Here is a 25,700-nt window from a genome sequence, read left to right as displayed (position 1 = left end):
ACCATCTCTAAACTGGCTAAAATTAGCCTGGGCATGTTTAGTATCAAACATGTTGGAATCATACCCCAAAACCATAAACGGTGTTGGAGGTATGATTCCATCCATGGTAGGGTCTTCTCCGGGGAGACCTCCATGCTCCCGGGACCGATCTTCCAGAGCCTGACAGCAAGCTATGGCTGCTGCCGACAACAGACACGATTCTGCCCTCCTGCTGCTGAGCCATGGTAGAGCAGGGGAAGGTAGAACAATAAGTTTCCTGTCGCAGGGAGATGTGAAACCTCTCCCAAACAGGATATAGTGTATTGGGACAGGGTGGGGGTGCTTGCCAGTGCCACCAGACTGCTTTGAAGGGCACATTTGGTGCCCTCCTTGCATACTCCAGTTGGAACCAGTTCAGGGAGCCCATGACTCCCTCACTGGCACGACACTGGACAAAGAGCATGGGAGTAGCCTCCCCTTTGTCCAGCCCCCCTGTGGGAGGGAACCCCTGAATCGTCCCAACCCTCTCTGTTATGGGCCCCAATGTCCCCCAATATACGCCTAGCTGCATGTCCTTTTACCTACATTTGTCCTACCTTGCTCTACATAGCGGCTCTGGCGCTAACCTAGTTAAGTGCCGAATAAATGTTGTGTGTTTTTAAAAAAAACTAGCCTCATTTATTATGTATGAGGATTCTTAAAATCACAGCAGGATTACCATCTTCTGTATAATAACTCTTTACAAAAGTCACCGCTATTGTCATCCTTGGCATACATGCCCACAGTACCATGACACATCGAGGTAGATCCCCTGAAAGTACCTTTCGGGTATATAAGCACCACATCTTCGCTGGGCAAACCAGAGGAGAAAAGGAACTGCCATGCTGTCACGAGACGCTGAAGTCCTTGTATGCCGACACTCCAGCACACAGTGGTCTGACGTCCCACGCGAGATTTCAAACTAGAGATCAAGACGGGGTCCTTCGTTCCCTCTCATCAGGTAATGTGGTTGGCTCGTTCCTAGGGGGATTCTTTGCTATACACCAACATGCATGCTAGGTACACATAGGTACATTTAGTTAGGGTGTGCACTCATGATTACTGCCATGTATCCATATGCCTGCATATATTCGCTGTTTTAGCACCTAGGTAGAATTCTACCTTTTATTTACTCTGTTGATGCTTATAATCGTATATATTTGTTTCTGTCCCATGGTGGTTGCAGCACACGTATTTTATATGTTTATTGAAAAATATCCCTCAGTTTATTCTGTATAACTCTCTGTGAACAAGTGAGCACGATTGACTAAATGAAAAGAAGGACACTGTTTCCACGATCCCTGAGAGGTCAGGGTTGTCAAGTTCGATAGTTGCCAGAAACTATTCGCTCCTTATTAAGAGGGGCCCCTAGTGGCACTGTGAGCTAGCTGGTCCACAGACTAACTTATCCTTTGGGGGTGGCAGGAATCAGTCTGGACACCAATCCCTTAGTTTATGTTGTCTAAACATGCATATCCTATATATATTTGTAGGAACTACACAACAGCTCCCCAGGGTACTTAAGGGCTTACCTGAGGTTGGCTCATCAGATTCTTTTTGGGACACGATTCAGATCAAGACCCACGTCACTACAACTGTCTGGGCTCTCTGGACTTCGTTGGGAACCAAGACTGCACTGAGAAGGCTCCTGTTTTCTGTTCTGCGACTTGTCTGCAACGTCTGTGCCTGTGCTTCATCCAGGAACCGCTCCAGGCCTTTGGGCATCAAAGATATCCAAAGGAATCTCCCTTGGAGTGAAGCATCTGCAGGTAGTGGTTCGCTGATCCTGGGCTCCTCTAGGCTCCGAGAAGCTCACAAACACAGGTTGCGGTTCTTCATCTCCCTTGAGGCCTGAGCTGTCCTCCCAGCAAACCTGAAGTCTGCATCCCTTGGCGGAACCGCTAGGACCAAACCCCTGTGCACCGCTTCGACTTGCCGTTGCCAAGGTTTGGGGTCTCCTCCAGAGATCTTCGGGCTCCAAGTAGCTTCAGCCTCCAACAACTCCTGCTCCCAAGATCACCGTCCTCACCGCATCCTCTGCACCATGGGCCTGCATCCTTGGTGAGTTGCTCGAGGGCCTCTGCGACTCGTGTGCCTCCAGCCCATGGGTCCGTCCGATGGTCTTTTTGGACTCCAGTGGGCTCCCCTGCTTGCTCAGGCCTACTCTGACTTGCCTGATCGTGGTGAGTACCCTGGAAGTTGCTGGTTCCGACACTGTATCTTTTCGTCGTCTTCCATGTGTTGCTGCTGCCAAGACTTGTTGGTGTTCCCGATGGACACTGACCCCCTGGATATTGACATCTGACGTGGGACAGCTCATATACAGACCTGTTCATCCACAGCATCACCTGGTCCACGCAGCTGCAGACACAAGGGCACCGTCAACTCCTGTAAAAGCTGACATCAGTGGGCATTTGACTTCCGTGCCTCCTGGTCACTCCTGAGTGAGATAGACTCGGTCCCCTCTGCTTGCAGTTACAACTCTTCTTGAATCCACCCTTGGATTCCACGGGACTCTTCCAGCTTCTTTGCCAGCAGCATCTTGCTTGAAGTCCATCTTCCACAGGGTGTCTTCCAAGTGGTCAGGGAAGGGTCCTTTTTCCTAAAAACTGCAACCACAACTTCCCCATTGACTTATCTTGACCATTGGAGGTTTTAGGCAATTGTATGTTCTATAGAGGATATCTATCAGCTGTATAGGAAGACTGCATCTTTCCCGGTCCTAGCTTAGTTGCCACTCATGTCGCTTCGGGTAAAGGAAGGACTGGCCATCTGCAATTCAAAACAAAAAATTGCAGGTGGCATGGCCAAGATGGCGACCTAGAAGGACCAATTCCGAATCCTCTTCTCCGGCCAAAACTGATATAATTACCCCCATCTACGCACAACGGGCCGGGAGCTGAGGGAACACAAGGAGCCCACTCTGTGAGCAGTTTCGACAGCCGGGTGGCTCAGAAGGACCCGGTACTGACCTGTAGCCTGTGATCGTGAAATAGTGCCCTAGGCGAGCGAGCCCCGAGACGAATGAGATCGCACCCAGCGGTGGTGACTTCAGGGTTCCAGTGCCATTCTTGAGACAGCAGACCTCCAGCCCCCACGCTTGGTGTGAAGGCAGAGGAGGTGGCACAGAACTACGGCGGAGGCTCGGGTGGGGCTCCCGCAGCAGTGAGCGTCAGGAGAGCCTCAGCGAGCGCGGAGGCGCGAAAATCGAGCTCAGGCGGCTAGGCCCCGGATAGCACACACAGACACCACTTGATGAGGGCCCCCAGCGCCAAGCATTGGCACCCACATCAGCGGAGGGCAGACGCGCTCAGGAGAGCCGCCCATCCACCTTAAGAGAAGAGGTGAGGCGGAGGGACACAGTTAAACCCCAGCGCACAGACTCCGGCACGAGTCCCTGGGCTTACAGGAGCAGGGAGCGGGAGGTTCGCCTGAGGACCCGAAGAGGGAGCAGTGCCCCACTAATAACGAGTGCGGCTGTGGGGGCAGCCTCACAGACACTTTGCCGGCACAAGGGGGGGCCACCGTGGGACCCCCAGCTCTGCAGAAATTCACAAGAGTAAAGGCTGGGCCCGCGATCATCTTCCACCAGCGGGTCAGCACGTTGGGCCGCTCGCCGTGCTGCCGCATGTTGGTAGTAGCGTGGGCCTCCAAGCTCTTAAGATTTCACCCGAGAGGTCTGCTAGCCCCACGCTCATCACCAACACTTAGCAGAGGGGGCCCCATCATAGCCGCCGTACCACAGACCAGCGCAGGTAACCTCCCTGCGGCGTGGCTTGCAGCAAGGGCAATATTTCTGCCACATAAGGGAGGAGCAGCGGCAGGAGGCCGCAAACCGCAGGCATACGGCGATCCCACTTAGGGAGCAATAGGAGCCGCACACCAAGACATCGCCACCCCAGGCCCCTGCAAACCACCACAGAGACTCACAGTAGGCCTCCAAGCGCTGCTGCGGGGGGAGGCCGGTGCAAGCGGTGGGACCTCAAGGGGCACCTGCAAGGCTTCAACAAAGGCGAATGCATCAGGGCCAGGGCCGCCCGGACTCCAGTATCACCGGCAGCATCTAGGGGGGGGGGGAGTCTCCAGGAGTGTGACATAGTGCACTCGGACAAAGGGCGGCAGGAAGAGACCGGGCCTCGTGGGCCAGTGGCTGTTATCGTCCTCCCTCCCCCCACGGGAGCCCGCATGCCAGGCTGCAAAAGGAAAAGACCAGCACCCACTCACAGGGCTCAAAAACTGCACACCTGCCCTCAACGACGGGGGCCCAAGGAGAGGGTCCTCTTGTGGCATCAGCAAATAGGGGGTGTGGAGACTCACGGGGCGACGCCATATCATGGCCACAACGAGAAAGAAGGGGGTACGCACACTAACAGACATGCTCCTTAAGGGCCCCAACAAGGGAGATAGAGGGCTTCCCTCCCCTAACGCTCCAAAGCAGCAGACAGAACATGGGGATGGGGAAGTGCCAATTACCCCGTCTTTCTTGGAAACCCTATTTAACTCTCTGCGAGTGGACTACCGCACGCTCAAGCAAGAGGTGGCAGGGGAAGTGAGGGAAATACGCCGAGAAGTGGATGGGTTGGGCGAGCGGGTCCTCGAGGACACCGACCAAACCAGAAGCGAAGAAGTTGAACACCTCCAACAAGAACTTCGCCGCCTTAAAGACCAGCAGGTGGACCTACAAGCAGAGGACTTCGAGAATAGATCAAGACGCAATAACATACGGGTCCGAGGTGTTCCATCGAAAGCAGAGGGAGCGGACATCACCCAATACTTTCAGGGCCTCTTTCGGGAGATAGTAGGCGAAAACTCTGACTTTGAAATTTGTATCGACCGAGCACACAGGGTGGGCCTACCACGGCGCGCGCCTGCTTCCCCCCCGGATATCCTGGCCTTCCTGCCGGACTTTCCACAGAAGGAAAGGATCCTCAGAGAAGCACGATTGAAGCAGTCTCTTCAACATCAAGGACACTCGGTGGCGCTATTCCAAGAATTGTCAGCTATCACGCTTCAAAAACGGAAAGCGTTCAGAGAAGTCACTTCGTTTCTGAGGGACAAAGGGATACCCTACACCTGGGGTCACCCCTTCCGCCTGATTTTCAAATGGAATGGTGTGCTGCAACAATTGAGATCCCTTCAAGAGACTTGCCCCCTGCTGACTTGATCACAACGAGATGGACAGCTCCTCAGATCACTCCCAGAAACCCTCAGTAGATGGGTGGCAACGCGTTTGTCGCAGACTTCCACCTGTCGCAGATTTTAAACCAGGTCAATCCACCATGTCACAGGAACGGGCTTTGGCCCTCATCGTGGTGACAAAAGACACCTCTCCTACTGAATAACTTGCTCGCATGATGGGGACACACTCACACTGATCTACAGCTGGCCGGGGGGCCGGGGTTGCCGGGGCTGCAGCTCAACCAGATAACTTCACCGCAAGCCTGTGGAACGAGTGCACAGGCTTGGGACTATGGTAACTTGTTGGGGAAATCTAGTTTGGGTTAGGGCAGGTGGAGGAAGGGTAAGGGTCGGGAGTTTGGTAAAAGTTGGGGTTAGGGAGGTGCGACTGGGGGGGTTGGGAGGGGTCTGGAAGAGGCAGGTGGGAGGAGGAAACCGGTGTGCTACGGGGGTGGAGGACCCAGACGCGACGCCACGCTGTGGTTACCCCTCTTGGACTATGCTATCCCCAGGCATGCAAACAGAATGACCGGGGCCACTTTGAAAGTTATAACCCTAAATGTAAAAGGGCTCAATAATCCCATCAAAAGGCGCGCTGTTCTATCGTACTTGGTAAATTCTGGCGCCTCGATTTGTCTGTTACAGGAAATGCACCTCCTTTCCAAAGACTGGCATCCGATGAGGTCCCGAGCGTTCCCTCAGCAATTTTATTCCTCTACCACAGATAAGAAGGCGGGGGTAGCAATACTCTTTGCTAAGCACTTTCACTGCCAAGTGGGGGAGATCAAGGGCAGGCTGCTAGCACACAACATTCAAGTGGGTGGTATTTCCATGATTATTGGGTCCCTATATGTCCCCAATTCAGGTCAAGAACCCTTCCTTAAGGGCGCTCTATCGGAAATTCTTGGTTCCCAAGACAGGTACATACTCATGGGGGGGCGACCTCACCCTGATCATGGACCGAGAGGCGCATAGATCGGGCCACCACTTTGGCTCTACAGGGGAGATATCGCCAGAAGGGAAGGACTGGTTGGTTCAAACGGGGCTAGTGGACTTGTGACGGGAAACACACCCCAGGACTACGCACTATTCTATTCCCACGTGCACCACACTTACGACAGACTCGACCATTTTATAGGCACCTCGGAGCTCTGCACCCTACTAGACGATGTAGACATTATACCAGCAGCTACATCGGATCATGATGCCGTTACTGTGACCATTAAAATCCCCCAAACCAGGGCAGCGAGGGGACGCTGGAGATTGCTGGAGGCACTACTGCAAAGGCAGGGGGTCACCCAACAAATACACAAAAGCGTCACTGACTATCTTACACTTAATGACCGGGCAGGCACACCTTTGACCGCAATCTGGGGAGCACTTAAGGCAGTAGTGAAAGGGGAGCTGATAGCTATCTCAGCGGTGGAGGCCAAAGAACGCAAAGAAAAACGAGAATCCCTAGCAGCAAAAGTAATCGAACTTGAGAGAGTGCACAGGATTTGGAAGCAGTTGAAAGCCGCTAGGGCGCAACTGGCTGGTCTGGACATCAACCCCGCCGAGTACGCGGCGCTGAGGCTCCGCCACACATACTACGTGGGAGGCGACAAAACCGACAAAACTGTGCGTCTCCTTGCCAGAGCACTTAGAACTCGAGTCCAACGGTCTAAAATTACAACCCTTTATGATGCTCAGGGAGAAAAAATGGATAACGATGTTCAGATCGCTGAGGTCTTTTGGGAGTTCTACGTGTCGTTGTACGGAGCGGATCGGTCTCTTGTTCAAGATGGAGAAACTTACCTGAGTACAATAGCGACAACAGCTCTCAATCCAACTGGCACTGCATCATTGGATGCACCAATCAGGATAGAGGAGGTGGTCGGGGCGATCGCCCGCCTTCAACCCTTGAAGGCGCCTGGGCCTGACGGCTTTTCAGCCGGCTTTTATAAAGCCTTTTGTCTGTTACTAGCGCCGATTCTCCCCCGACTTTTTTGTTCATTCCAAGGGCCCGGCTCGATACCCCTTGATATGCTATAGGTCGATATCATTGTACTACCTAAGCCAGGTAAGGATGTGACCCAATGCGCAGCTTATAGGCACATCTCTCTACTCAACCTAGACCTCAAGGTCTTCACAGGGGTCCTCACCTCTAGACTTGGGCCAAGACTCCCCAGCATCATTTAGCCGGACCAATCTGGCTTCATCCCTGGCAGACAGTGCAGTGATAACACTAAATGCCTCTTGCACTTAATAGACAAATCTCATTTCGCGGGTTCAGTCAAATTGCAGATCCGCGGGCCACTTATTCGATCTTGAGGGGTTCATCCCATTATCCGATCTAGCGCAGCTCTATGACATCAAGGCCCTGCAGCAATATCAATATTTTCAAATCCGACATTGGCTGACACAGCCAGAAATAAGCCCTTTGCTCGGTAGAAAGATGACAGCTTTTGATAAGTGGCTAATTACCAAAGAATCGGACCGTAAGCTTATCACAGAGTTATATAAGATGATTGATCCGCCCGCTGACTGGCGTCGCTCGGCCGGGCAAGCGTTGGGAGGGAGAGATGGGGAGGACCTTTACTGACAAGGAATGGCAAGCTATATATTATAGGGCCAACCATACAGCCAGGAATACTGCCAGCAGGGAATCAACGGTGAAAGTCACGATGTACTGGTATCTGACACCGGTAAGGTTAAATAAGGGCAACCCTAATCGAAGTCCAACTTGCTGGAGGGGATGTGATGAAGAGGGCACATTGACTCACATATTATGGGAGTGTAGAGAGGTGACCGATTACTGGACAACAATTCTTAATGACATTGACAAGCACTTTGACACTGAAATCCCCCGCTTCCCTGCCTACACACTTTTAGGGCTGCCCAACGGACTTACATTTCCATTGAAATCAATCAGAGGAAGACAAATGGGGTTGGCCATGAGCACAGCGGTTCAACACATCTTATCACTCCGGGGCACACAAACCCGGCCCACCCACACGGGCTGGCTGCATAAACTTTGGTACACACTGGGGATGGAACGCATTCAAACCACCCTCACGCAGTCCACGACATCCTTCAACACAGTCTGGCAACCTATTCTATCGCTTTTATCAATGGAATTCAACAAAGTTTCTTGTCCAAAGTATCTCCGTCTCTTGCGACTAACCCACATATCGTCCCCAACAGTAGCCCCTGTAATTTAGACATCTGGCGGTTCTTAAACCTTAAGATCCACGAAGGCACTATATGGCACACCGGTTAGGGGAGGGGGGATGGGGGAGTTCATGGGGTAGGGTTGTTCTTGTGGGGGTGGGCAATTAACCATGGGACCGGACCTCCGGCCTCAACAGCACACACAGACACTCGCTTCTCCGATGAAGTTTTGCTGAATTGTGTTGATTTTAAGGGAGACGGGTGGGAATCTGGGACTATTTTCTTACGTACCGACATGGGAATAATTGGGAATTGTACTGTATTTGCTCCAATGCCCCAAAAAAATAAAGCAAAGTTAAACAAAAAAATGTGCTTTATATACACACTCGGTGAAAGTGACCAAGAATTGAATGTGTGATGACAGCCCGCTTTTCAGATTTAAAATATCTCCTCATGTATTCCACAAAAAGCAAAAGGACACACATAAGCTGATAGAAAGACGCAAGGGTGAAATGCTACTGTGGGATGATCTAAAATGTGTTTAACTATGTCTCGAGTCAGTAGTGGAAGATGGCCGGCCTGAAGCCCCTTTCTATATGTATGGAATAAGATATGCTTGCCAAAATAGTGCCAGTACCCTTACACGCCAAACCTAATGCTGCTGAAAACACGGTTACACAAGAAACCTAAAAACACACATACATATTTATTTTGTATTAAATGTACAATACATACAATATTGCCATATAAGGCATGCCTATTGGCGTTGCTAATTTCTCTTTTCAGTGTCACTAATTTGTAAACTAATACTATCTCATGCTTTCGAATGTCCATGTGACATTTATAAAGGTCTTTCTGTTACCTCAAGTGGTCTTCTCAAACCAAGTGTTCTTGGTAACAAACTGCCATCAAAAGTGGACACCTTCAGAATTCTTTACCCCAAACCATTAGGCTTAGACCCACTTGTTTACTGCTTGTGGCCTCTGTGTCTCTCTTCCTTCCTTCCGTCCTATCCGATACTACATACAACATCTTCCTATCATCTGGAATTGGTCTTCAGCACTTCTTTTTGGTGTTCACACTGTACTGATAGTTTCCTGTAATATAAATTACACACAAGTTGGTATTCCCTTAGTATATCATCTCTAAACATGTCTCACATGGAGTATTGTTCTTCCTTTTTTGTTGGCCATTTCTACTTCTTTTTTATTAGAGTATTCTAAACTCTACAAGCTGTCATCAGTTCAACTAACCTTATCCAGTCACTACCCCTTACCTACTTTTCCTACCCTGGCTTTGGATGAATATCTGTTTTTGAATCCATTCTGTATGTATTGAAATTGCAGCTGCGCTTCTTAACTTTCTGCTCATGTCAACCTCTGCTCCAATTTTTCTTGGAGTTTACTTATGCTCCTTTTTTATACTGTATCTTGTGTGCACTCTTTCCCCATAGATGTCTCACCTATTTGAAATTGGCTTCCTAACTTTGTTTTTTACTGATCTTTATACTTGCTTTCTTACTTCAGTCTGTTCTAATAATTTCATTTTTATAAATTAGACGTTTTACTGGTTCACATTTTTGTGTGCAGTTACTTTGATCAGATTTCAGTTTTTGTAAATGGTATTTAACCTTCTCTGTGTAGTTCATTAAATAATTTATTAGAGGAAAAACTCTTAATATCTTGTAATACAACATGTATTTTTCACATGCATGTCACTGTAATCTCTATCCAACAGGGAACGAATACAACAACAAGAACAGATATGCAGACTATATTAAAGCACTGGAACCATGTGATGTGTTCTCAGAAAATCCCGGTCTCCTTTGTACGAAGCAGAACAAAACAAGCCAAGGCGAGTTACTAACAGGAAACCAAGAAAGGTCATTCAAGGACTGGGAAACAGGTGCCAGAAAATCAACAACATTGACCAAACTGAAGCAAACTCATAAAGTGCATAAAGATTATGCATGTTCTGAATGTGGCAAGAAATTCAAACATTTTTCATCACTGCACGTACATCAGCGGATGCACACTGGTGATAAAAAGCACCCCGGGGTTTATGAGTACTCAAGCGCACGTTCTGAGTGTGGGAAGGTTTTTGGTCATATACCACACCTAATCACAATTCCACAAATGCACCTGGGTGGAAACCACTATCCATGTTCTGAATGTGCAAAGAGTTTTAGTAACTCCTCGTCATTGCTAGTTCACCAACGAATACATACTGGCGAGAAGCCATATTTTTGCATGGACTGTGATATGAGTTTCAAACAACTGTCACAACTAATTCAGCATCAACGAAAACACACAGATGAGAAACCATACTCATGTACTGAATGTGAGAAAAGATTCAGACAGCAATCACAATTAAAACAACATCAGCGAATACACACAGGCGAGAAACCATACCAATGCACTGAATGTTGGAAGCGATTCAGACAACAATCACACTTAATCCATCATCATCGAACACACACGCTTGAAAAACCATACCAATGTACGGAGTGTGAGAAGACATTTAATCGAAACTCACACCTGATCGTACATACACGAAAGCAACATAAAGTAACCGCTCCACAGAGTATAAAGATTGAGTTTGCTCCTTAAAGAAAAAATCACCTTAGTGGAAAAAGTACAAAATATTGAAATTGAAAGCACAGAGAGATACACATAACTTTAAATAGAATAATTTGTAATAAAAAGCCAAAACACATTGAAAGCTACCACATTAACACTAGTAATGAAAATATCTCCAGTAGCACACATCATTTTATAAAACCACTTGGGTTGTGTGCTGGCCTACCCATTTAGAGTATTAGTTTGGCACAACATATGTAGCCCATTTGATAAAAACAATAATACCCACCATCTAATTTACAAAAGATAACATATATCAACATTTTGACCCCCGAGAACAAAGGGCCTTCGATAAAGCGACTGCAGCTAATCTTGGGCTACGCTTTACAGCATTACTAACACCACAGGAGTAGCCTCTGGACACAACCATAAGACATGTGCAATGGCATATGAAGCTCAAGATGAAAAGGACATCTCTTGCGGGTCTTTCCTAGGGTTCAATAGTTTTTAATCACCTAACGTTTAATAACAGTGTGCTGGTGTGCTGTGGGGCCAAGACTCCAGGTCGCAGCCTCATACAGCATTTTAGAGCCTTTTTTTTTTTTTTGCAGAGTTTTATATAGCTCGAACTTGACCCGAATCGGGTATCAGAGCGCTTTACATAGCACCAGTTATGTTACATGAGGACACACATTCATTTTTGTTAGGCACGGGGCGAATAAGTGATTTGCCTAAAATCACAGGATGTTTAGTGTCGTTACCGAGACTCGAACCCAGATCCCCAGGTCAGAGGTCGAGCGCCCTAGCCGTTAGACCAACTCCTCTCCCTTGAGAGTGACATACAAGTTAGCTGCTTGAGTAAGCAGACTTAGCTCAGGACAATAGCGAGGTAGATTTTTTTTTCCTCGATCAGGACGTTTCTGCAGTGTATACTAAAAATCTGCCAGTCAAAATAAAATGAAGGGGCTGGTTTATATGTTGGCATTGACGGCAAAGTATCCTTACCTGCAACGTAATGGTCTGCCCGCCCTGTTTAAATGTGGCCGAACCTTTGGTGTAACCACGGTGGAGACCCTTCCGTCTCAACCATGGTTACACCCCTCCAACAGCCGGACGGAATAAGAGCTGTTGGAGGCTGACCTCTCTGTCCACCCACCTAATTTAGATCGATTGACATATCAGGTCAATTTTCCCTGCCCATCACTGCCAGGGAAACCCTGGCCTTCAGGGCAGTTAAAACTGTCTAATCCAACCACCTCGCCATGGGAGATAACTCCCATGGTGAGGGGACCATTTTTTTCCCCAAAAAGGAAAATCCTGGGTTGGGATTTTCTTTTTCAAAATTAACAAAGTTTGTAACTTTCCTGTACGGCTCCATCATAGTTCATAGAGCTACACATCAAAGTTACAATGCAGTCATAGGAACTGCCTTGATGGTGGTTCATGTGAATGCCAGAAATGTCCGTCGGCTCGACAGACATTTCTAAATTTGGTTGTCAGGACCTCTGCCATTGAGACAGACTAATGTTTTCCATCGCCCTAGCGGAAGACAGTCCGACCTCCAAAATATAAATTGGGTCTTAAATTCTCAAGGCCACCTGAACTCTGAGGCGAACATAACATGTTTGTGTTTCTAATTGCACTAGAGTCAGACTGCACAGGCCAAGATTGATATGTAGGACGACGAGGTAGATGCCAGTGGCATACTCAGAGCAGTCGGGTACTGACACACTAGACCCAGTCAGATGACGACCTGCATAATGGATATTTACTATATGGGAGAGCTCCAAAAAAAGGAATTGGCACAAGTGGAAAAAACTATACAAAGAGCAATTCAGAAAATTGGAAAAACAGAACAGAACCAAAAGCAAGTGTGAATGAAAAGCAACTGCAGTGCAAACTACAATAATACAGTAACGTCTTGTCGGTGATGAATTTACACTTGAATGTTTATGAAAAGAAGAGTATAGTTCTTCTTTCACATATTTTATATTGAATGTTAAAATAAAATTTAAAACAAATTATTCAGTCTATATCATTATTCTATTCCAACTATAGTGAAAAAATAGAAACAGATGAAAAAGAAAAAAAATACAAAAAGGGAGAGATTAATTTGTAGAAGAGGGGTAAAAGGAAGGGGTTGAGGTCAGTAAGAGCAAGCGTAGACCTAGGAAAACCAGGGCGGTCAAACAAAGGTGTCCTTCCTAAGAGCCTGGAGACGTGCTTTGATTCACACGTGGAGAAGCGTGGCTCAGTGGTTAGAGGCGGCAGACCTGGAAGCTGAGATCGGCTGTGGACCAGGGTTCAATTCCCCGCCTCGGCGGGTCTCGGGCTCAAAATTCCACAGACTCAACAATTCTCGCTCCGGTGCCTACTCGACTCACGGGGTCACACTCTGCAACTCTGGGCAATAGCTTGCTTAATCTCCACTACGGCCCCTCGTGGCGGGATGCCTGGCTTTCACCTTGTGGATACCCTGCCGGGGTATCTCACAGGGGAATACCAGGATGGGTTCCCTAAGCAAGCGCCTTGATACCTTCAGGTGATACGTGCGCTATATAAGTCGCAATACACACGTGACACAGATAAAGAAAGGAAAAACAATACATCTCACCGTTCAGACACACAACATTAAATAATATGGACCTGAACAGTTTTTAGGAACGACAGAATGAGCACAGCACAAGCAGCCTCCGTGTGTCTCTTACTGAAAGATCCGCATTGGTTCCTGGTATATCCTCTTGGACAGGGTTCTCCAACCTTTTCTAATGAGAGCTACTTGTAAACAGGGAACATTATCCCAAGCAAGTCATGTTGTAATAGTGCCTAGAGCAGACAAGTTTACAACAGTGGCCGCCCTAGGCGAGAATACCAGCACTGCTCACCTCAGTGCATCACGCAGGGTTGTCACCGGTGACGTGAAAAGGGATTGTCGATTTGGAATGCCTTTACATGGGTGATACATCCTAGAGCTGCAGTGCCCCTGGCACCAAGGAAATCATATTAGTAAGTCTCCCCATCACCGCACGATTTACCTCTGAAATAGATTTTAAAATATTTTAGAAATTCACTGATTTCCCCCCAAACATCTGCAAATGAGTTCTGAAAATGCACAGACCTTTGTCTTGAATGCACACATTTTAATGTTGGTATAAATACATGAATTCAGCTACATTTACTGGGCTTAGGAGTACACAGGAGAGGGGCTTCCAGGGAGCTGGAGAGCTGGCAGTAGCCTACGAGTTGCTTGTTGGAGTAGCCGGTTCTAGGATCATGCACATTCCTATGGGATTCAAATGCTCAAACGATTTAGGAACAGATGTGTTAGATGCTTCATTACAGCTGTATTGTAAAATAAACTTGCTTCTTGGAATAGTGAACTATGCATTTTATCATGAGTTTTCAGTTGTGGTTTCTAGATTTCCAATATTGCTGTATTCTAACATTAATCTGATGTGTATGTTTGAGGCACTGGGAGGGAAGCTAGTAAAGAAACAAAGCCAAATTGGTTAAACAAATCAATTGATCACCTGGTGCTTTATTACATGATTGGAACTGCATCTCCTAGGAGAAAGAAAAATTAAGCTAAAAACCCAAGATTGCTGTGAACTGAAGGCCAGAGGACAAGACGAAGTGCTTGGTTTTGAGGACAAAGGCAGAACGTGTTAGAGCTAGAAAGCACGCATATTCCCTGATATAGAAACGACATTACTACTACTGTGGGTGAAGTACCTACAAATTCTTGGAAACTGTGCGTGAGAAACCGAAGCGGACATGGTTTGAAGGGACATTAGTGTCATCTGCCATTGGCCAATCGTAAAAATGAGAGACCCAGTGTTGGAACTGGGGTCACCAGTCCCCTAGGGTAGCATGGCACGAGCGGGTAGGCATCCGAAAGCACATGTGTTAAGCGATCATGCAGCACAAACTCACACTGAGACAGAAACCTGGGCACGCAATAAATGACTCCACTCCAGAGCTTGTATAAAAACAAGTGATTTGTATTAAGATAAATAATTAAATAGATAGAGCAGGACTAGGGAAAACATAAATTCATTTAGCATACATGTGTTTCAAAACTTGCAGTCAATAACGAATCAATAGATATTAAATAGTCAATAGATATTAAATATTTGGATCAATAAATATTAGTTGGATAAATAGTAAATATTCAATAAATATCAGATATCAGTTAAATACATTCTCAGGAAATCATAGGGCTATCCTCCGCATTGCTTCTCGATAGCACCTGCAAAAATGTATTAAGGAGACAAACCAATAACATGGCATTTGTTCCTACAGGTATCTCACCCATGTCTTACCAACCATAAATAGGTGAATAAATAACTTTAGGCTTCAACAAATGTAGCACTCAAGAGGCAAAACATTTCATTATAAATAAATGACCCCTTGTGTAGGTTAAACCATTCTATGAGTTACTCCTAGTAGGAGTGAACATTTTCCTAGATTGGAGCAATGTATTTCATTAGATAAGGGTAAACCGTTTCTTACTCAGGAATAAACATTTCAGGCGTCAACCATAGGCAGTTCCTGTCCTTTTAAAACTCAGGCTACATTTCAGTAGACATGAAATAACTAGGCAGTTAATTAACAGTTGCCCTATGGTGGAATAAACGGTTCCTTAAGTGTAGATTATCAATTCCTTAAATATGTAACACCATATTAGAGGGAACATTAGCTGTGCATAACTCTTCTCCCATATTAGGAGTAAAACATCTCATAAATAGATAAATGATGTATCATAACTGACTATAGGTCAAAGTTATCACTCTCCTCACACAGGGAAAAGACTTCAATGTAAAACATTTAATTTAATCAGCATTACCCATTTCATCAGGTAAGAATCAACCTTTCTTTTAACTAGGTTAAACTACTACAACACCTGAGGCTGGAATAGCAGTGCATTATCCCTGTTAATCAGGAATAAATCTCCCCTCAAATGGGAGTAACCATCTCCTTATACACCTAAAGGTCTCTGAGAACTATTGCATTAGGCAGGAGTATGCATGACATATGACCCAGGAACTACTTAATTAGGTAGTTTAAACATTTCCTGAGGTAGCAAACAGCATTCAAGAACACTGCCCTAGACAGTAGTATACATGTCATGAGAGTAAAGGCAGAACATTCCACTAAGCAGGTAACCAACATATCCCTTATGCCAGGATTAACATTACACTCCAATTGGTTACCATAATAATTCCCCTTCCCCTAGTCAGGGGTTAACTCTCTGTCATTGGAGAGCCCAATGTGTCTTTTGGGGCTCTGTCTAGATCTAGGCTTTATATGGGGCCAATGGGGCCCAGTCACCAGTTTCTAGCAATTGATGAGGGCCAATGGGGCCCAGTGACATCTTCCCCCGGGGAGGGGCGAACACGGGGCCTTCTCCGGCCTTCCGCCCTCCTCCCTGGGGATTACCTTGTGCTCTTTGGCCCTCCGGGGCCCTTGTGCAGCTCCTCGGGGCCTCGGGGATGAATAGGCCCTCTGGCAGGCCTCTCACTCGATTACCGGCACTCCAGGGGCCGGGGCTGGCAGGTGGAACAAATCGGAGGGGGGCTCTTGGGCTCCACGGCCCTCCTCCGCGATGAATGCTGGGCCCGGCCGGGCTTTCCCCGGGTCTCAGGCCGGGAACTGGAAGGCTCGGCTCGGCAGACCAATCCAGAGCTAATGAAGGCGGGGGCGCGGCTAGAGACGCGGCGCCCCCGTCACGTGGTCGGCGTCTCCGACTTCAAGGCCTCAGGGCTCAACGCGGCCCTCTCCTCCCGCGTAACCTCGGCGGCCCTCTCCTGGCATCTGGGGGCCGCCGCGAGGGGGATCAAGACGCCAGTACCACAGTACCGGCGCGAGGAAATTCTAAGGTGCCGGAGGTAAGCGCTCTGGGGTCAGTCGGCAAGACGCTCGACAGCGCTTCACAGTAGTACAGCTGTGGGGCGATCTAGCGCCTGGAGCACACCGGGCACTAGTGGTAGTTCCTGACAGGATGGCAGTCGGGGATACAGCGCTTCACCAGGGCAGCAGAGGCGCTTGGCAGTTTACCTCAAAGCGCTTTCCCAGCACGGCTCACAGCAGGCATTCATCACAGCGCTTCGCAAGGAGGCTACAGGTAGGCGCTTGGAGGGGGGTTTCACGGTGCTTGTAGCCCAACAGCGCTTCTGAAGGGGGCAATTACCACATCGCTCCTCACAGCCTCAGCGCTCACACCAGTGGCAGTAATCCTGGCCACAGAAGCGCTTTCCAACACAGCGCTTCTCCAGATGAGGGAAAAAGACAGCGCTTAATATAGGCAGTCCATAGCGCTTACACCAATAGACTATAGCGCTTTCAGGGGCACAGCAGATGACAGCCTTATCGCTGGGGCCAAATTCAGGCAGTTCTGGAGGCTAGCGCTTAAGCAGTAGCTGGTTTTAAATAAAGGCAGTTCACAGGTCAAGCCACACAGCAGTGGCAGGTTAGCGCCGGAACCCCAGGTGGCGTCAGGGGGGCACAGGGAGCGACACAGCGCCAATACCTGGGTAGTTCCTCAAAAGTCCTGTGGTAATTTAGTTTTCTTCTTGGCGTGATGTTTCTTGCGCCCTTAGTTTAGTTGCTTGGTTTCTTGTTACTTGATTTAGTTGCTTGGTTTCTTGTTCCTTGAAGGGGGAATAAATTGGTGGCTGGTGTTCCAAGCTCTTCTCAGCCAATCCCTTCAAGTGGTCCCTGGGGGTTCCCTTCCGCGGGGCTAGGTCAGTGGGGGGGGAACAGGATACCTCAACACTTGTAAAGCAGCACACTAGGCCCTGTCATTCCAGCATCATAAGACCCTGCCCTGACCCCCACTGCCTATCCTCCTGCGTAGGTACTTCCCCAGGTCTTCCTTCTTCTCTTCTCCTCAGGAAAGTTTCCCTCCCTTTCCTTATATACTGACAGTTGACAGTTGGTAGTGGCAGTTGGTGTCACCTCACCTCTCCCAGAAGGTTCCAGAGGCTTCCAGGAGGTTCCATCATTCTACCTGTGGACAGGCTGGCAGGCTAAGATGGATACATTGCCTGAGGGTTCCAGCCAGCCCCTGGCTACTAGAATGCGCCCACTAAACCACGCTGCTGCAGCAGTGGTCTGTGGCAGCCATATTAGGGGTATAAGGCACCTGCATTTTAACACTAGTTTTAAACTACACAGGGCATTCTCCACCACCCAAGGCCTATACAGTGTTGTTACCATGAGGGCATTCTAATTTAAAAGGGAAATAAAAGGCGAAAAAATTTGGGGAAAGGGCCAAGTCTCACACATCTCCCCCCCAGCCAAAAGCCAGGGTAGACCGATCATTCCCTTGATGGGCTTCCCTGCTTGGGGCGGAAAAAGGTGGACGCAGGCCCAATACCACCATGACATTCTCGCTAATCCAACCACCCCACTGGTGTTCCTAGTGGGATGCGGCCAGGACAGACCTCCAATCCAGATGTCTCTGGCCCTTACTCTCTCTCAGAGTGGGGGGCAGTCGCCCCAGGCCCGTGGTACCTTTTTCCACTCTCCTCCTCAACCTAGGGTCTAAACCCTTAAGTTGAATTGGTGACAGGGGCGAGACCTACCTCTCCCTGCACCCCCTCCCAGGGTTCCGCACCCTCCCTCCTGGATGACACATCGGGACAGCCTAGTCTCCCAACCTGGGGTTCTCTTAAAGAACACTCCAGGCCCAGTGACCACAGCTGGGGCACCTCGGGACACCCCTGAGAGTCACAACCGGGGGAACTCTGAATACAGAGATTCCTCCCGCCAGGTCAGGCAACCCCTGCACCTGGCCACCCAACCCAGGATCTTTAACCCCGTGGCTGGACCGGTGCCAGAGGAGAGTCCTTCCTCCCTCTACACCCCCTTCCAGGGTTCCGCACCCTCCTCCCCGGATAGGTACCCCTGGAAGTCACAACCGGGGGAACTCTGAATACAGAGATTCCTCCCGCCAGGTCAGGCAACCCCTGAACCTGGCCACCCAACCCAGGATCTTTAACCCCGTGGCTGGACCAGTGCCAGAGGAGAGTCCTTCCTCCCTCTGCACCCCCTTCCAGGGTTCCGCACCCTCCTCCCCGGATAGGTACCCCTGGAAGTCACAACCGGGGGAACTCTGAATACAGAGATTCCTCCCGCCAGGTCAGGCAACCCCTGAACCTGGCCACCCAACCCAGGATCTTTAACCCCGTGGCTGGACCAGTGCCAGAGGAGAGTCCTTCCTCCCTCTGCACCCCCTTCCAGGGTTCCGCACCCTCCTCCCCGGATAGGTACCCCTGGAAGTCACAACCGGGGGAACTCTGAATACAGAGATTCCTCCCGCCAGGTCAGGCAACCCCTGAACCTGGCCACCCAACCCAGGATCTTTAACCCCGTGGCTGGACCAGTGCCAGAGGAGAGTCCTTCCTCCCTCTGCACCCCCTTCCAGGGTTCCGCACCCTCCTCCCCGGATAGGTACCCCTGGTAGTCACACTGGTAGGGTCCATAGTTACTGGTACCCCACCCTCCAGGTCAGGCAATCCCTGCACCTGAAACCCCAGTCCAGGTTCTACACCCTGTGACTGGTCCAAACCCCGAACCTCGGGTACGCTGCCACCATGGAAGTACCTGGCACACATGATTTCAAGGTCTTCAGCTCTGTCTCTGTTAGCTGAAGCCGGTGCACCAGCTTCCCTTCCTTCATTGCAAGGCTCACACTCTCCCTTTTCTGCTCTAACCTCTTTGACGACACACCCCCCCTTCCAAGGTTCTCTGGTGTGACCGCCTCCCTGGGTGTGACCTGCCCTTCCTGTCCCTATCCCCTCTCCCCTCTGGGTGGGCTCCTACCCGTGCCCCAAAGTGGTACGGAGTTCCTTCTTCCCTCCGCCCAACAGGCACCCCCATCCCCTGACACAACACTCCAGTGCCAGGTGAGGACTCAGATAATTCAGGAAAAAGGTTCTAGGATGTGGCGACAGAATGAGGTCCAACAGGCCCTGATACACTCACAGGCTAGACAGTGGAGGGGTCAATTCCTAAGGCTTGCACACACAATAATTGTGCAGCCCAATTGCTGTGCACCCTGTCCCAATGGAGGGTGCTGCATGGTCACAGGTCCTGGATCCCACCGCTGCCACCAATATGTTGGAACTGGGGTCACCAGTCCTCTAGGGTAGCATGGCACGAGCGGGTAGGCATCCGAAAGCACGTGCTAAGCGATCATGCAGCACAAACTCACACTGAGACAGAAACCTGGGCACGCAATAAATGACTCCACTCCAGAGCTTGTATAAAAACAAGTGATTTGTATTAAGATAAATAATTAAATAGATAGAGCAGGACTAGGGAAAACATAAATTCATTTAGCATACATGTGTTTCAAAACTTGCAGTCAATAACGAATCAATAGATATTAAATAGTCAATAGATATTAAATATTTGGATCAATAAATATTAGTTGGATAAATAGTAAATATTCAATAACTATCAGATATCAGTTAAATACATTCTCAGGAAATCATAGGGCTATCCTCCGCATTGCTTCTCGATAGCACCTGCAAAAATGTATTAAGGAGACAAACCAATAACATGGCATTTGTTCCTACAGGTATCTCACCCATGTCTTACCAACCATAAATAGGTGAATAAATAACTTTAGGCTTCAACAAATGTAGCACTCAAGAGGCAAAACATTTCATTATAAATAAATGACCCCTTGTGTAGGTTAAACCATTCTATGAGTTACTCCTAGTAGGAGTGAACATTTTCCTAGATTGGAGCAATGTATTTCATTAGATAAGGGTAAACCGTTTCTTACTCAGGAATAAACATTTCAGGCGTCAACCATAGGCAGTTCCTGTCCTTTTAAAACTCAGGTTACATTTCAGTAGACATGAAATAACTAGGCAGTTAATTAACAGTTGCCCTATGGTGGAATAAACGGTTCCTTAAGTGTAGATTATCAATTCCTTAAATATGTAACACCATATTAGAGGGAACATTAGCTGTGCATAACTCTTCTCCCATATTAGGAGTAAAACATCTCATAAATAGATAAATGATGTATCATAACTGACTATAGGTCAAAGTTATCACTCTCCTCACACAGGGAAAAGACTTCAATGTAAAACATTTAATTTAATCAGCATTACCCATTTCATCAGGTAAGAATCAACCTTTCTTTTAACTAGGTTAAACTACTACAACACCTGAGGCTGGAATAGCAGTGCATTATCCCTGTTAATCAGGAATAAATCTCCCCTCAAATGGGAGTAACCATCTCCTTATACACCTAAAGGTCTCTGAGAACTATTGCATTAGGCAGGAGTATGCATGACATATGACCCAGGAACTACTTAATTAGGTAGTTTAAACATTTCCTGAGGTAGCAAACAGCATTCAAGAACACTGCCCTAGACAGTAGTATACATGTCATGAGAGTAAAGGCAGAACATTCCACTAAGCAGGTAACCAACATATCCCTTATGCCAGGATTAACATTACACTCCAATTGGTTACCATAATAATTCCCCTTCCCCTAGTCAGGGGTTAACTCTCTGTCATTGGAGAGCCCAATGTGTCTTTTGGGGCTCTGTCTAGATCTAGGCTTTATATGGGGCCAATGGGGCCCAGTCACCAGTTTCTAGCAATTGATGAGGGCCAATGGGGCCCAGTGACATCTTCCCCCGGGGAGGGGCGAACACGGGGCCTTCTCCGGCCTTCCGCCCTCCTCCCTGGGGATTACCTTGTGCTCTTTGGCCCTCCGGGGCCCTTGTGCAGCTCCTCGGGGATGAATAGGCCCTCTGGCAGGCCTCTCACTCGATTACCGGCACTCCAGGGGCCGGGGCTGGCAGGTGGAACAAATCGGAGGGGGGCTCTTGGGCTCCACGGCCCTCCTCCGCGATGAATGCTGGGCCCGGCCGGGCTTTCCCCGGGTCTCAGGCCGGGAACTGGAAGGCTCGGCTCGGCAGACCAATCCAGAGCTAATGAAGGCGGGGGCGCGGCTAGAGACGCGGCGCCCCCGTCACATGGTCGGCGTCTCCGACTTCAAGGCCTCAGGGCTCAACGCGGCCCTCTCCTCCCGCGTAACCTCGGCGGCCCTCTCCTGGCATCTGGGGGCCACCGCGAGGGAGATCAAGACGCCAGTACCACAGTACCGGCGCGAGGAAATTCTAAGGTGCCGGAGGTAAGCGCTCTGGGGTCAGTCGGCAAGACGCTCGACAGCGCTTCACAGTAGTACAGCTGTGGGGCGATCTAGCGCCTGGAGCACACCGGGCGCTAGTGGTAGTTCCTGACAGGATGGCAGTCGGGGATACAGCGCTTCACCAGGGCAGCAGAGGCGCTTGGCAGTTTACCTCAAAGCGCTTTCCCAGCACGGCTCACAGCAGGCATTCATCACAGCGCTTCGCAAGGAGGCTACAGGTAGGCGCTTGGAGGGGGGTTTCACGGTGCTTGTAGCCCAACAGCGCTTCTGAAGGGGGCAATTACCACATCGCTCCTCACAGCCTCAGCGCTCACACCAGTGGCAGTAATCCTGGCCACAGAAGCGCTTTCCAACACAGCGCTTCTCCAGATGAGGGAAAAAGACAGCGCTTAATATAGGCAGTCCATAGCGCTTACACCAATAGACTATAGCGCTTTCAGGGGCACAGCAGATGACAGCCTTATCGCTGGGGCCAAATTCAGGCAGTTCTGGAGGCTAGCGCTTAAGCAGTAGCTGGTTTTAAATAAAGGCAGTTCACAGGTCAAGCCACACAGCAGTGGCAGGTTAGTGCCGGAACCCCAGGTGGCGTCAGGGGGGCACAGGGAGCGACACAGCGCCAATACCTGGGTAGTTCCTCAAAAGTCCTGTGGTAATTTAGTTTTCTTCTTGGCGTGATGTTTCTTGCGCCCTTAGTTTAGTTGCTTGGTTTCCTGTTACTTGATTTAGTTGCTTGGTTTCTTGTTCCTTGAAGGGGGAATAAATTGGTGGCTGGTGTTCCAAGCTCTTCTCAGCCAATCCCTTCAAGTGGTCCCTGGGGGTTCCCTTCCGCGGGGCTAGGTCAGTGGGGGGGGAACAGGATACCTCAACACTTGTAAAGCAGCACACTAGGCCCTGTCATTCCAGCATCATAAGACCCTGCCCTGACCCCCACTGCCTATCCTCCTGCGTAGGTACTTCCCCAGGTCTTCCTTCTTCTCTTCTCCTCAGGAAAGTTTCCCTCCCTTTCCTTATATACTGCCAGTTGACAGTTGGTAGTGGCAGTTGGTGTCACCTCACCTCTCCCAGAAGGTTCCAGAGGCTTCCAGGAGGTTCCACCATTCTACCTGTGGACAGGCTGGCAGGCTAAGATGGATACATTGCCTGAGGGTTCCAGCCAGCCCCTGGCTACTAGAATGCGCCCACTAAACCACGCTGCTGCAGCAGTGGTCTGTGGCAGCCATATTAGGGGTATAAGGCACCTGCATTTTAACACTAGTTTTAAACTACACAGGGCATTCTCCACCACCCAAGGCCTATACAGTGTTGTTACCATGAGGGCATTCTAATTTAAAAGGGAAATAAAAGGCGAAAAATTTTGGGGAAAGGGCCAAGTCTCACACCCAGAATCTCTCCTTGAATTCAAAATGCCCAGAGCGAGCCAAATGTTTTCATATGAAACACCCCTGAATTACACACAATCCACTGCTAAGAGCCCCCACTTCATGTGTGAATCGGGACATAGTGTAATAGTCGGTATGAGAATCTCAGTCGAATGTGCCCAGTTTTGTCAGCTCTCCTACTCGTGATCACTCTGGTGTCACCGAGCACCTCGACAGATGACCCAGGATGTTGGTTTGATGGATTGAAGAAAGCCATATACCTGAGAAGGCATCACGTCTGCTCCACGTAAGGGACCTAGAGGTGCACATCTCGAGAGGTGGTCTTCAGAGATCAGCTGCCTTCAAACCGTAGGACTCTTCTCCAGGGGGGGAATGGAGGTGGTCTTCAGAGATCAGCTGCATTCAAACCCTAAGACTCTTCTCCAGGGGGGTTAGTAGGATCAAGAGGTGGTCTTCGGAGATCAGCTGCCTATGAACCGTAGGACTCTTCTCCAGGTGGGTGAGGATGGAGGTGGTCTTCAGAGATCAGCTGCCTTCAAACCGTAAGACTCTTCTTCAGGGGGGTTAGGAGGATCAAGAGCTGGTCTTCAGAGATCAGCTGTCTTCAAACCACAAGACTCTTCTCCAGGGGGGTTAGGATGATCAAGAGGTGGTCTTCAGAGATCAGATGCCTTCAAAGCCTAAGACTCTTCTCCAGGGGTCTTAGAAGGATCAAGAGGTGGTCTTCAGAGATCAGCTGTCTTCAAACCATAAGACTCTTCTCCAGTGGGGTTAGGATGATTAAGAGGTGGTCTTCAGAGAACAGCTGCCTTCAAACCGTAGGACTATTCAACAGGGGGGTTAGGATGGAAGTGGCTTTTTCTATATTGTGCTTTGGTTGTGATGACGGGGTGCAGTATTCTACCTGGGGCCTTTGTCTCTGAACCATTACAGGTGGGACAGGTAGGCTGAGTTCTCTGGAGCAGAAAACTCTGGGTCCAGGTACACAGGCCCGGCCTCACTGGGTGGAGATGCTGACCTGTAGACACTACTGCAGACCTGATAACTCTGAGTCCAGGGGATCGGGCCTGGACTCACTGGGTGCAGTGCTCACCTGTAGACACTACTGCAGACCTGATAACTCGGGGTCCAGAGCCTCGGGCCTCACTGGGTGCAGTACTCACCTGCTGACACTACTGCAGACCTGATAACTCTGGGATAGGGAGATGTGATGCTGCGTGATACGACTGAATATCTGGGGTCGCAAGGGCCCCGCAGTAAGTGGATTAGTAGCACGTTCGTAGCGCGACCCGCACAGCGCCACCCCAGAGAAAGTGGCTGAGGATCTAATTTAATTGCTGAAATCAGCAATGGGGTAGGGATGATTTTGGAGTTGATATAGTAAATTGGGCAATTAAACCATTTTGAAGATGGCCGACCTGCCAAGCAGTGTCAGTGGCAACTGCGACCAGGAGCTCACTTGTTGTTTAATCCGGGGTAGCAGTGGGGCCAGGTTTTTAGTCCAGCAGCCGGATTGGGATGAGGACAGGAACATCCCATGGTATTTAAAGCCGTCTGGAGCTACTGTGACCTGCTGCACCCACGTTCCGTGTTGGTCGCCACCACATAGAGGCCACTGATAGGACTTGGAGGCATTCATGTATAGACCAGAGCTTTGGCCAAAGATTTCCATTATACGAAGCAAGCGCGGATTTGATCTAGTCGGACGTGTAAAAAAGACCAGCACATCGTCGGCATAGAACGCTATGTGGTCGGATACCTCGCGCAACCAATCGTAACCATATATTTGGGCGTACATTTGCACCCATGCCGTGAGTGGTTCCATAGCGAGTGCGAACAAGTATGGAGCAAGAGGGCATCCCTCCAAAGTACCTCTTCTGATGTAGTGTAGTTCCTATATTCCCAATAGGCTCTGCGCATTGGAATAACATAAACGATAGTTTAGACGTAGGACTGAGGTCGACTAGGTCTCTATTGAAAATGTTAGACTTAATTATGAATGCCAGCTAGCTTAGAGGTCACTAGAAACTTTCTCGAGTAAACAGGAAGGTGTTAACTTTCTGAATAGACAAGAAGGGATTAGTTTCTGACAACCGCATAAACATGACAACTTTGCTTCCCCCAGAATAAGGAGTTTATCTCCAGAGTCGCGGAAAACAATAGACAGCTATTTCACTCAGTCAATCTTGCATGCTTATTTTCACCAGGAGA

At 49.1% G+C, this 25,700-nt stretch overlaps 1 protein-coding gene across 1 annotated transcript in view; it reads left to right on the top strand.

The window, feature by feature from the left end:
* The window catches only part of LOC144826112 (uncharacterized), a 45,439-nt gene extending 32,487 nt beyond the window's left edge, over nucleotides 1–12,952 (top strand). The window contains exon 3 of the mRNA XM_078684508.1: nucleotides 10,087–12,952. Within this exon, the coding sequence (XP_078540634.1) occupies nucleotides 10,087–10,958 (872 nt within the window). The 3' untranslated portion in view covers nucleotides 10,959–12,952. The remainder of the gene's footprint in view (nucleotides 1–10,086) is intronic.
* Nucleotides 12,953–25,700: the final 12,748 nt, after the last annotated feature.

This window comes from Lissotriton helveticus, chromosome 3_2 (assembly GCF_964261635.1).
Source record: "Lissotriton helveticus chromosome 3_2, aLisHel1.1, whole genome shotgun sequence".
NCBI lineage: Eukaryota > Metazoa > Chordata > Amphibia > Caudata > Salamandridae > Lissotriton > Lissotriton helveticus.
Note: the sequence above shows the minus strand (reverse complement) of the source record. Positions and strands in the feature narration are given on the sequence as shown.